The sequence below is a fragment of the Phasianus colchicus genome, chromosome 11 (genome assembly GCF_987193195.1).
Source record: "Phasianus colchicus chromosome 11, bPhaCol1.hap1.1, whole genome shotgun sequence".
Lineage (NCBI taxonomy): Eukaryota > Metazoa > Chordata > Aves > Galliformes > Phasianidae > Phasianus > Phasianus colchicus.
In genome coordinates this window covers 15,341,051-15,354,806 of record NC_143446.1, presented here as the reverse complement: position 1 = coordinate 15,354,806, position 13,756 = coordinate 15,341,051, and the positions used below count along the sequence as shown (strand labels likewise).

General features: G+C 41.8%; 1 protein-coding gene across 7 annotated transcripts in view; it reads right to left on the bottom strand.

Annotated features, from left to right (window-relative positions):
- The window catches only part of SLC25A26 (solute carrier family 25 member 26), an 82,892-nt gene that overhangs the window by 10,551 nt on the left and 58,585 nt on the right, over nt 1–13,756 (bottom strand). For all 7 annotated transcript variants that reach the window (XM_031606117.2, XM_031606124.2, XM_031606102.2 and 4 more), the window contains one exon: nt 5,387–5,456. In XM_031606117.2, coding sequence (XP_031461977.1) covers nt 5,387–5,456 — 70 coding nt within the window. The remainder of the gene's footprint in view (nt 1–5,386; nt 5,457–13,756) is intronic.

Below are 13,756 nucleotides of genomic sequence, written 5' to 3'. Positions count from 1 at the left end.
TAAAAAGCAGAAAAATGGGTTGCGCTCAAGAAGCCAAAGCAGAAACTATGAGCAAGTTAAAGTAAATTCCAGCCCGTTCCTGGACCTTCTTTAAGGTCAAAAATCTTTTCATTGTGAGCCAGTTTTTGACTTAATGACCCTAAAGGTTTTGAGAGAACGATTGGGTTAGAAACCTGGTACTCGTGTCAGTGATGTATTTTTAGAGTAATTAAAATAATCTCCATGGAAAATGGTGGATTTACAAGTCTGGATGTGGAAGTCCTTCCTTTGCCCACAAATGAAGATACAACTGAACAGTGAATCACGTGGCTGTTGGATGTGTATCAAGCAAAGATCTCAATACAGCGCTGAGCTGTAGAGGTGATGGCAGCACTGCAGTAAGGCAAACTTACTTTCCCTATTGGAGCCTGTTAATTTTTTTAAGCAACCATTCCTAACATTTTCTTATTGGCAGGATCAAACTCAGTTGACAGCATTTTGAACAAACACAATTCATTCTGATACAACGTTCCAAAACACTCTTATCTAAACAGTTTAATCAAGACTGATTGGTTTTCATTTTTCCCCAGCTAACATCTGGATCTTGCAGACTCCTTGGTTATTAACTTTTCAGTGTTTCTTTTTCCATCACTGGGAAGTATTTGGTACAGATTTACCAGTCAATTTAGAAAGACAACAGCAACAATAAAATGCTTCACAAGCACAACAGCAGGATAAATTAAATGCAAGTTTGCATACGCTTAACAAAAACACAAGATTAAAGTTAACATTTATAGGGAACATTTTATTGTGGGCAATAAGTCCGACAAAATGAACGTGCTTCCAGCCTTAACCCTAATTAACCAAGGTAATTTTAAAGTGACCTCATCAACAATACTGCACGGTTATCTCACAACTCCAAGAGCTGTCACACACAGCTGATAATGTCTGTTCAACAGTGAGAAAAAATAAGGTATCATAGTGTGAGGGGGAAAGGAAAGGCCTAGACACATCCAACTCCTGCTCGTGATCATTCTGTCTTTGTAGAGCTACCAAAGAGAAAAGGCACCTCCAGAGCAGCCTGGGAGCAGATGAGTAGACTGACTTACCAACTCACTCATGGAGAAGTCTCCTTTTATCCCTTGCCCTTAGAAGGATCTTGAGCTCAGCAAGTAGGCATAAAGATAGATTTGCACACAGGAAAAGGCTTTTGGCTTGTTAGTGCTTCCAGCAGGGCAACAAACACTTCTGGTGGGAAAATAAAAGTTCATGCTACTGGAAAATTCATCACCTGTCTCCCAAGAAGTTACAATGGACACTGTATATTCACATGTGTCAACTGAACAGCCTAAAATTTACCTAGTGCAGGGTGTTAAACAGAAAATCCCCCTGCTACTCACACTTTCCCACTGACCAGGTCTTGATGGAAGTGCTAGAGACAGACATCCACTGTACTGAGGCCAAGCAGAGAGCAATTTAACTTTACTTGGCAGTAAGAATAAAAAGTCTTGAAGACTTCAAGATAATCCTCTAGGTTGCTGCTGGCATTTCCTATCGTTCTTAGCTGTCATACGCAAATAGAAATTGAGAAGCATCAGAACAGAATGAAGTACTTCATTTGAGAACAAGACATAACTCTAGGTCCTAGTGGTAAGGAAGCAGTTCTCGATTTGAAGATGTATTTTACTGATATTAGGTTACTTTTAAGAAGTTGATTCTGGTAATTTATCACTGCAAGGATAACAGCTGCCAGTGGCAGAGCAAAGTGACCTCAGCAGAAGTACCAGGAGGAGAAGCACTGCTCTTCCAGTGATTGAACTGGTCTGGATTTAGAAGCATGGTCCAGGCAAACACTGAAGGGAGATCTTGAAAACTACTCAGAAATGTATTCAGAGCTACAGAGTTAAAGAGGCTTTCAGACACAGTGTGTAATCTTGTCAGAGCCAATTAGATCAAAACAAAAGTGATGGGAAGTCCCTCCTGTTAATGTGCAAAAAGGTCTCATTAGTGCTTTTATTATTCACTAGGCTTGCACCTCCATTCTCTGTGACTCTGTCAAAACAGAGCACAAATTATTAATGTTAAGTTGTTTTTTATTTTATTTTATTTTATTTTTATTTTTAAACTCTAGGAGAAAAAGAAAGCATCTTCAATAGAGGCAGTTTTCACACTAAATGAGCACTCTGGTGCTCTGACAAACAGGAGCAGTATCACTGTTGCAGGGCAGTGCTTTGCTTTCCTAACAAAGGTCAATACCCACGGGCAGAATTTCCTTGTCACCAGCCCAAATCTGCGGAGGGCACCAGAAACCCACACAGGACTCTTCTGGGACAGTCCATAATACAGATCTACTCCTGAGTTCCTCCCCACTGCCTGCTCACATATCTCCTTCTCTCAGTCCCTGACTGCTCCAAGTGTCTCTTCTAGTTGATACACCAGAGATGATGAGAAAGCTGGACAAAGCCTCTGGGGATTAAATTATTAACAGATGAGACAGAGAAGATTCCAAATATCTGATATTTATGTTCATGCCTATTACGTTTCTATAAAAAGCCCATGGATAGCATACATACATCCTACACATGTGTGCTCAACAAGAGTTGGGCCTCTCATAGCACTTTGGCTGAAATCTCTGTTATTTCACAGGCACTGGGGATGGAATTCAATATATTGTTACTCTTCGTCCTGTCTTTGCCAAACAATCAATTACGATGTAGCTAGGAGCAAACCAACACACTCAGACACATGCATGTATGTGTGTGCTCACCATAAAGGGAAGCCAAAGAGGACCTCTCATTCAGTTTGTTTCAGCTTATTACCCTGCCCCTCAGGATCTCTAACATATTTTTAGCAAGTATTGAATTCAAGCAAGGAGCACAGGAGAAAAGCACGTCTGTGTGACTTCTCTAACCCACAACTACCATGGTGGCATTTGATAGCATCTTTGCATTTAAAAGCTGGATTTTGGATAATCTTCTCCATTGGAGGTTTATAATGTGATGATTTAAACTCATTCAGATGCATAAATACATCCTATTTTCTTCACAGGATACTGGTGGCATTTCAATTTTTGCTTTGGGTGGGGGGAAAAAAAAAAAAGGGATAAAATGTTTGGTCTGGTTTTTCTTCCCTCATTTGAAGCTGTAAGTAGGTAGTTAATCGTTTTTAATGTGGAATAGAAACTTCAGAAAGCAGGAAATTATTTTTCCACCTCCTCCATTCAGTAATGGGGCTAAATATTTTCAGTAAAACAGAATGGATACAGGGCTGGTTTAGTCCAATGCAGATTCTGCCTGCTGTATGTCTGCAGAGGGAGGGAACGAAAGGTAAGGTTCTGATCCAAAGCCAGTTTAACCTTGTGAGTTTTGAAGCAGGCTCCCAATGGACAACTCAGACAGGGAGTTTAAAATGTTGCTAGTGAAAAGGAATGAATGGGGAAAGAAGGAACAAAAAAGGAAAACCAGGTTGGAGAAACTGAAGCTGAAAAGTCAACCACAGAATATATCATCAACGGTTTCATCACAATACACAAAATGGAACTCCAGTTTTGCAAAGATTCCTGCTTTGGGAATAGAGCTTCTGAATTGTCTCATTGAATGTGAACCTGGGACTCTCTGTGCTGCTTCAGGACCTGGTGTCCCCTTGAGTATGAGGTGTCAGGTCTCCCAGTGCACGCCAAGGGCACTGAAGCACCCATGCATGATTGTGCCTCTGGAACCTTCTTCTGCATGTTTCCACTGGAAAGTGAGCACGTACTACCAAACATCCATCAAACAGTAGCAAGTTCAAGCACAACTGGCCAGAATCAAGACATAGACGGAAGGAAACGGAGGCACCAGGCTAAGTTTCCAACCGAGGCACCAAATTGGACTTCAGGAAATTACTCCACAAAGCCTTGGGTAAATCAGATAACCTTTCCAGCTCTCTGAACGTGCCTGAACACAGTTTTTGTATCAATCTGACTGTAAAGAAATCAACACAGTTAAATTAATGATCTCCTATCACACCTGCAGAGACCCAGATTGCATTTTAAAGCATTTTTAGCCTGATAGCTTGTTTGGTTTCAAAACAAAAATGAACCATCTGCTTCAACTGCTCTCATTTTGTTTGCGCTGATTAAGTCGGTGTAAAACCCAAAAGCAAACCAAATTTTAAGCAGAATAAAAACTTTTCACATCAAATAATCATAGAAAATACAGCTGGACACACAACAGGTTGCCTAAAATACCCCCTCTGGCCCCAAACTGAATCAATTCTACTCAAACTATTCCCCTCATTGCTCGCATGCCTGGTCTTCTAAACTGAGTGCACTTATAGCCATCAACCCTCTCTTCTCAGCTGTGTCATTACAGTGCCTACCAAAAGGAAGCCTCAGACACTGCTGGAATTCTGTTGCTATTAATATTTCAATTCCCATAAGAGAGTTTATTTTAAAAAATTACATACAGTGTAACAGCTCTGACTTTACAAGCCATCAAAGTACAAGCTTTGCTTTTGATAATCTCTATTTCAAGAAATGCTATAATTTCTGTTTAAACAGGATTTATTTTTTCCACATACTGTGTTACCGGTTTAGAATCTCAAAATGTATTTTAATTCCTTGGGGAAAAGCTCTGGTTATCCATCTCTGAACTACTAATCTGTTTTTCTATTAAGACAGTTAAGTCTCTCCTCCCTCTAACTTGTCAGCTATACTGATGAGTCATTAATTGATTTTTTTTTAATTTTTTTTCTTTTTTTTTTTTAATAACTACAGTAGTCTAAAATCAAGCAAGAAGGCTACTGAAGAATTCAATTAACTTCTCGCTTGTTTGGTAATAAATAGTGCAGTATTGTATTCTGCCACTCTTCATTCTTGTTCTAGTGTCTGGAGATTGCCCAGATGTTTCACCCTCGGTTTTTTTTTGCTGCGGAAGGCTTTTGCCTCCAGGCTGTGCAGTGCTAGCCTCTGCTCTCCTGACTCTAGTTAATCTACATGGCTGTCAGAGCTGTCACATGAATGGTGAATCATGGCCTCTCACTGCAATCACTTAAAGCCCTGGGGAAGCGCTCGGAGCAGACAGCTGCACAAACCCGCACCCAAGCAAAGTTTCTCCTGGATGAGGATTTTACAAATCAACTTGGAAATAATCGCAAAGCCTGACTGACAGGCTCCTGGATTTTAAATAACAGAAATTTGTCAAAAACAAATTGGTTGTCTTTCAAACAGACACCTTGTTTGAGTCGGTCTTTTTTTTCCCCTCCTCTTTCCTTTGCTGACTTTCCTACTTCCAAATAACAACTGGATCCATTTTCTTCTAAACAAACTTGAATTACAAAGGAATGTTGTTCTGCTATACTTAATAGATTTGCACATTTTTCCTTTTCTTCTTTAGTCTTTCCCAGTATAACATATAATCCTTTGCACCTGCAAAAGCTCCACAGACTGCTGACTGCCAAGAATCCACCACGTGACCCTGCTTCCATGACCAGAGATCCTGTGTTTAAAGAGAAAGGAAAATAAAAAAGTTATTAAATGTTTGAATCTATCTGATCCCCATGCGAGTTAACTCCGAGGATGGGAACTTAAGCGAAAAGCTATTTTTGTGGCATTTTTCAGTGATGTAATAAGTGATTTTTCCCAAGGAACTTGTGTACTTGAACGAGCAGATGGAGTGAGAAAGATGTCTGGAACGGAGGGCGGCTTGAAGCAAATTGCTTTCAAGGATTTCATATGTATGTATTTAAGCCTGTGGCCATGTAACCTTGCAAACATTTTGTGAATTTATTTTCTTTTTGGCAGATAAAACCATGCAAAGCAAAACATTGTGTGAAGGGGGGCAGCACGCGGGCAGCAGCACCAGCTCAGCCCAGATCCATCCAGCGCTCTCATGTAAGATGAGCAGTCCCTGGTCCAGTGTGATATGAATTGTTTGCTCTCCTTCACTTCTTAAATCAACCCTTCCCCTTGTGCTCCCAAAAGAAACCATCGTTAAGAAAATTACTCTTATCGCTCCCATTATATTCAGGAGCAGGTGTGTCTGTTTTTCACTTGGCGTCATTAGGGACCACACACCCTCCTCCTTGCCCCTGCTCCCACACACCACGCTCCAACCCATTAAACTCTCATGTAAACATGCACATTCTAAAACACCAACAAGAACCATGTCTTCTAAAAAACAAGTACTAAGAATCAGAGCAAACACACAGCTTGAAGACTCTGGTATCAGCAGCAAGGCCAAAGCTTGCTTGGGTGGGTTTTTATTCTGCCAGCTATAGTCGCTGTTCTGTCCTCCTCCACCCCCCTCATCATCCCTATCCCATCTTTTGAAATGCTTAACACTGGATGTTCTTTGGAGGAGAGATTTCTGTTTTATGAGCTCAGGAATGCTGCTTAGCAGAAAGGGGAGGATCCATGGCCCTTCTGAGGCCTACTGCAGAGAAATCAATAATTTTATTTTATAACTACTGCACCACCTCACTCCTTTTAAAGCTGTATTATTTCTATACTATAAAATTTTCTTGAAAGCAACCCGATAGCTAGGCTAAGCTGAGATATTGCTCTCAGGCTCCTGCTCTGCTATGCAGCCACACTCCACTGGGGCACAGGAACTCATTTCCCTCATTTGCTGACTCTTGATTTAACATGCTGTCCTTGTGACTCGCTTCTTCCAACTTGGCTGGTGGTTATATTTCAGCTGAATGTTTTAAAAATCAAACTGTTCAAGCAACAATGGCCAGCCACAATGTTGTTTGGTATCCTGCCACAGCTAAATAGCTGCAGCTCTGCTTTACGAAAACACTAAAGGGATTTCAGCCTCTTTAATGCTAGCCATTCTTTTTCCTGGTGTTTTCAGAATGTTTTTCTATTCTTCTGTCAACCACAGCAGAAAATGATCTTCATCTTATAAATAAATAAATAGGGAATCATAATTCTTCAAACCCATAAGATGCTTTTCTGGAATAACTCACACTCTTTGGACATGCAGCTTTCTTGCAAGTCAGTCCTGCTGGATGAAGGATGCATGCTTCATCATAAGACAGGGAGCACTGCTCCAAAACATCTAGGCATTGTCAAAGCATAAATCCCATCTTCAAAACCCTTCTCACAATACTTAAGGAGCTTAAGAAACCTCAACCTGAAAGTCAAGGCTTAGAAATTTAACTGCTGCAGCACCTTGACAAAAATAGCACTGCATTTTTTAATTAAAAGTTCTTCAAATGCATATACACCCACAGTTCAACCTGAGAACTCGCAACTGTTACTTCTGCTATGCAAAGACCACTATGCAAGATCTGTTGGATGACTAACAGGAAAACAAACATATTAATGCAGACATTCAGAAGCCCAGCCTATACTCACTCATGATGGATTTCTGCATCAACGGTGTTACTGAAACAGTTCTGTGTGTCATTCTTATTAATTGGCTTCTAAATCTGAAATCTAGTTTCTGATAACGTCTGGCCTCCTGGTACAGGTCTGCACAAACCGTGATGAATTCCCATCCATCATGCCCGCAAATTGACAACAGGTATTTGCAAGTGTCACATAACATGGAAAATTATTTAGAAGGGTGGAGCCTGAGACAGTTCAATTAAATTAGGGTAAAGGAGAACAGGAAGAAAATTCCCCAACAGTGAGGTCTACTGAATAGCAGAGCCAGCCTCCCCAGGGAGGAGAGGAAAGCCCTCTCCTCTGAGTCATTTAAAAATAGACTGGAGAAGGCACTCAACACTGTACTGTGGGGAATAATCCTGCATTGGCAAGGGCAGGATGAGATGACTTCATGCATTTCTTTCCATCTCTGATTTCAGTGATTCACCCAGAGCTCCAAACCTGAATATGCAGAAGAGCAAGAGAGAAGCAAGGAGAGAGAAGGAAGCCGAAAGGAACAAGTGCCATGGAGCCAAGAGGCCTGGCAGGACCCTGCTCCAAATTCTTCCTTACCACGCTTGCACCACGGGCTGGGCTGATGTGCTGAAGGTCATGCATGGCCCAATCACTGACAGGGCCTTACAGGGCTGGTAATATCTTCAAAAACACCTGTCCACGTGCTGCATTAAGTGTGGTTTCAGTACTACTAATACAGTGCAATGCAAAGAAGCTACAACAGGCTGCAGACATGGGTAATAATAGCATCACTGAAAAAATAGGGCCTTGTACCTGAAAGGAAATACATGCCTTATTCACCTATATGAAAACATTGACTTCTGATGGAATTGCTTATTACTGCCACAACACAAGACTGGGGTCAGAGCTCCCTGCTCACAGCCTCCAAAGAGGCGAAGTCCAGGCAGAAGTTCATGTGTAAGCCTTGCAGTGATTCTGCTTTTACTAGATAGGTTCTTCCACTGCAAAACCCAAACGGGAACTGCTAGCAACACAATGGCAACAATCCGATTAGCCTGCTTTCACCACTACCACTCAGCTCCTACCTGTTCGCACTGCTCATCTCCTGCAGAAGGCAGCAGGAGATAGAGACTTTTCCAGGGCAGTACCCATTCCCGTTAGCATTCACAGCCTAGGAAAGCAAAATGACAACGAGCACATTACATGAAAGCAGGCCGCCATGCCAAGCCTGTGTCATGTGTATTCTATTAAGCTGAAGGCTGAATAGAAGACTTTGTTTTCCACTTCAAAGGACCCCATCCCAATCTCTCGCTCTTCCCTTATGAATAACAAATTGGAAATAAATCTTCTGGCTGAAGTGCATGGAAACTCATACAGTTGGGGCCCTCTGCAGCTTCCCAGCTCAATCACATGCTAATTTTTTTGTAAACACTTTTATGTGATATATATGTAAATCTCCCTGTGCATTGCCGCACCATGTAAAGCAATACAGCAGCTGTGTCCTCCAGGGACTGGACCCAGCAGGAAGCCTGAATGCAGATCTCCAATTATTCCCAGGGATAATGTTTGCAGAGAAAGGTCCAGTTTTATTTGCGAGCAGTGCCTTAATTTCTTCCTAATGATTCCATTTCATACTGTCCCAGAGGACAGTATCCTCTACTTCTCACCTCAAACATTAGTTTTTTCAATACTGAGAATATAATCACATCTGGACACCCCATTTTGCTGAGCAAAGGGTGCTCTGGGAAAGTCCCTCTTAGGATGCATCAAAGGCCTTTCAATAAAAAAAAAAAAAAAAGAAAGAAAGAAAAAAGAAAGAAAAAAGAAAACTTTACAGTCTCCTTCAAATCCAGAAGGAGTTATATATAGTGCCCACAGACGTGCAGCACTCAGAAGGCTGCTTGCATGTTGAGGACACCTGGCCTCAAGATGGCCCAATAACTTCTTATTCATTCAAAGAACTCCTTACCTGTGTGTTTGTCATATCTGCCTTACATTCGTGGTAAAAGTTCTGGGCAGAGATCATCTCCCAGCTTCCTGTTCACAGCACCGTCAGGTCTTGGTCTATACTCAGGACACCTACATTATGGGAATACTGGGACAGCACAACACTCACATTTCTCTCTCAAACCTGATGACCAGAACAATATCTCAAATGCTGCCAGAGGCATTGCAGACCTTTGCTTTGGCCTTACTACTCTTCAGTCACCAACAGGTAAACAGATCTCATGATATACTCTACATTTGAGGCATGAAGCTGAGAAAATACTACAGCTCCCTCCAATGATAAGTACCTATAGTATTTCTATGCATCTCACACTGATTTGTGCATATATACATTCTTGCGGTCCGAGGGAAAAAAAGCTATGTCCATGCTTGCCTTTACTATTAGGTATTTTATTTTTATTCACAACGTGGCATTCTGCATGGCTGATCCTTACAAATGCATGGCACATTAACTACAGGAGAAGCAAAAATTTCATAAGCAGATTGCAATTTCTAGACATAAAGGCAAAAAGCACAGAGACAAATGTTGTTCCCAGTGAATTTTTATGTGCATATGTGCAGCATGTGTGCAGTACATGTATATATTACCATGCAGGAAACATGCAAGCTCAAACATGGGAAAAATTCAGTGAAGTAAGTTAACTGTTGACAAAAACGTTGAGATGCTTTTCACACTAATGGAGTTGTGCTCTCTTAGGCCAGTACTGATTTTGGCCCTAGAATTAAACCCACCCAAATCCCAGATAAATTGAGAGAAAGAGAACAAAAGTTGGCCTACATGCAACAGCATATTTTTCATGTTAAAAGCGTTTCATTCCCTTTTTCCCCCTCTATATAATACTGCATTGATGCCTGTGACCCATTTGGATGTAAATCAAAATGGATGTGCTAAAAGCCTGGTTAAAGAAAATGTCTTCGAAACACTGTTCCCATGGCAAGGCAGAACATAATACGGCAGCCACACTCAGTTTCCATGGCACAAAGGGCCATATACGTGTCTGGGAAGGAAAACACAGTTCTAAGAAATCACTTCAAAGCTAGGCCAGCTTTCCTTGAGCATACATACCGCTACTACCTGCTAGTAAAAAGGTGTTTCACACAGACTTGTGTGAATACATTTCATAGAAGAATTACTAGCTTCTTTTAAGATTCAACAAGAAAAAGTGCTCAAGTCAAGAGGTGAACTCTGCACCAATCATATCTATATTCTACTAAATGTCACTGGCAAGCTTGGAGATTTCTAGAGAGCTCCTTGTGGTATAGGCACAACCAAGAGCATCACAATCTGGCTCTGTATCTACAGGGTCTGTTTTACTTCTACTGTTTTAAAGGCTGCATTGATGATCCAAGGCCATGCCAGTTTCTCAAACGTGTCCGCAGTGCTGTAAGTAAGGATTGCATTTGTTTCTTCCTTTTTGGTGCAGATGGTGTGGAGCATTCCTTCGACTTTGCTTAAAGACTGTGTGAATGACACTTATTGTGACACTAATAAAGCGAGGGCTGTTTGCTGAACAGCTGTTGGGGACATTGTTCTTTTGTGAGAAAAATGCAGCCGTTATGCTTATGGCATGCACACGCAGCATCGGCTGCAAATTACATCACGCCTTGAAATGCTGCCGTGGAGCATCTGTTTTCCTGATACAGCACCTAAGCAAATGGCAGACACGTTAGTGTTATTTAACGATTAGGACTTAATCCCTAAATCAGCCCAATCGTTACTCAAAGAGCAAGAGAAGCATGGTAGAACACTTACTACATTGCCTGCGAGGAAATGGGTTTAAAGCTGGGCCTGGTTTCATTTACTCTTGACCTACATGCAGCTGAATGCAGCAGAAAAGAAACACTCAACTACTCCTCCAGGAAAAAATGGAAAGCTGTCACCTACCTGCAGAGCAAGGAAAATCATTTTGGGCCCAGTTTGGCTACATTCCTCTATTTTCTACTGATTCTGTTAAACAGCACCAGATTTGATTATAAATTTTAGGAGGGAAATAGCATGCAGTTTATTGTTTCAATGGTTGAGTTATAAACACGTCTTACTGCTGAGGTAGAAGCATTCTACCAGCTGCCAGGGTAGAAGCATTCTGTACGCTTCTCTTTCTTATCAACTTGAAAAATCAGGTGCAATGAAGCTCCAACCAGTCCTTGTCCCACAGAAACCCACTGAGCAGTCCCTGCACAGCTTGCTCTGAGGTCTGCCTGCACTGACAGCTATGAGCAGGGCTGATCCCACACTCAGAACCTGACCTGTTCACTGAGAACCAGTCCCCAGGATTTGAACTCTCTGGAGCAGGGAACCAAAGGGATGAAGCAGATGAGCACATGTACCACTGCCTTCACTCAGATAGATAATCCAGTCCACCAGCAGAACTCCCAAGCTTTGCTCACTCCCAACACAAGTGCCTTGTGCCTGGAGAGAGCTGAACCTGGATAGAAAACAAGGGACCTTGTCCATTAGAGGAGCAAAAAGCAGCTTAGGAACAACACAGAAACTGTTCTGACCCAACCACTCTTCTGCTACCACTCAGATTCATAGGAATGGATGGACTCTCCCCATTCTCTTCATTGCCAGGCCCCACTTATTTCACAGGGTGGAAATGTGTCTGTGTTCTCTTTGCCTGAAGCCAGCCAAGCATTCCTGTGCTTCTTCAGGAACTCAGTTTGCTACCACATACCAGCATAGCCATTACAAAACTCCACAGAAGAGATGTGCCCATGCACCGCAGCTCCCTCTCTCTCACTGCTGCCTCTCAAGGTGCAACATGGTTCTGTGGAACACCTGCCAATGTGCGAGACTACAGATTTGAGAAAACCATCTCATGGCACAAACCAGTGTCAAAAAACACGAGTTCACCATAGCTGCAGAAGGTCTCAGAGCTTTGGGTGCTGAGCAGCACAGAGACTAAAAGGGAAATCCTGGCCACATTCAGCACAGTCAGTGCATGTACCCCACAGGTCCCAGGGCAGCGGAGCGCCACAGGCTGCGACAGCTCTCCTGGGAGGCTGTCTGTCTGCCAGGGCTCTCTGGCACATGTACATGACAGTGTGAAGTCAGCCTGACCTTGATGTTATGAAGTCTTAACAAAGTGCAAATGTCTCATCTCTGGATGTGCCTGATGAAAAACAAAAGATTCCCAGGATACTAAGTCTGTTTTCTCTCATTAAAACAAAAACCAAATGAACAAATAGAAACTTATTTTCCCAGTCTATTCATTTGAGACTTATGCGTTTCTGTCCTGTCTGTTCCTTCCCTCTTCAGTGACCACCAGATCCCTCTCTTCAGACAATACATTAGGTCTATAAAGAGAGCATTCTTCATTTACAGCTGCGTTGGAGCAATTTCTTAGTGGCTCTGAAGTGCAGCCAACATGCAGAAACATAAAACCCAAGAGGGCTGAGTCTCATTCCACCTGAGAAGGGTTTATCTTACAGCACTGTTCTCCTAGGGAGCTGATCATTTCCACTCAGCCATAAATAGCAGGCTTTCTGGACAAGATGTTGCTGGGCTGAAAACTAGCCAGCAGTGCTCTATTCTGCTGCTTTGTTTTTAAACCCTATTTTGTTGGAAAGCACAAAAACAAACAAACCTGATGTTCCATATTTCTTTAGTATCCCCACAACAGAAACTACAGTTGTCATTTTTCTCAGGTCTCAATGAAGAGAAAATATGTATTTAAATGCAATACGGAACAAGTGATAAATCTTTAATGTGCTGTCGGTAGGTGCTTAGACATGATGGTTAGAAGTACTGAATAAAACACCTAACACAGTAGATTAGAAAGCAATACAGAAAGCATGAAGTCCACATTACTAGAGACATCTGAGCAAATCAAACACTGAGATTGTCTGTTGTTTCTAAATTGTGTGTTCAGCTGAGTTACTGGAAGCAAACTTGTGTTTGAAGCAACATCTATTCCTTGCTAATTTCTGCAATACTGCCTTGTCAGCACCAACACTGTAACCAACCTCAGTTTTGTGATCCATACAGAGATCTCTTTTTTTTTTTTTTTTTCTAACTTTAAACCAATGCACGGCATGCAAGTTAACTCTCACAGAGGACAGCTGGTCCACCTTCACAGACAAAAGAAAACTGCATGTATACTATGTGGCTAAAGCCAACTGGAAGCATAAAGAATAACCACTGCAGCTTAGAGCAAAGCAGATACAGAAAATGGGATACAGCACCACCTCATTGCTGCCTACCACCAGGCCTTATTAGGCTTCTTTCAGCTTAACACTGTGCTGCTAGATGCAGAGCACTTTACGAAGGAAAAGAAAGATGTTCTCCTTCCATGGGCTTCACTAACTTTTCTTTATAGTGGAAAGCTATTTTTCATTATTTTTATGCTAATCAGCTTGTTTGGGGAATTGTAAGATTGAGCTTATTATCCATCAGCTTGTACAACATTGTTCTAATGGCGTTTAAAATCATTCAGCTGC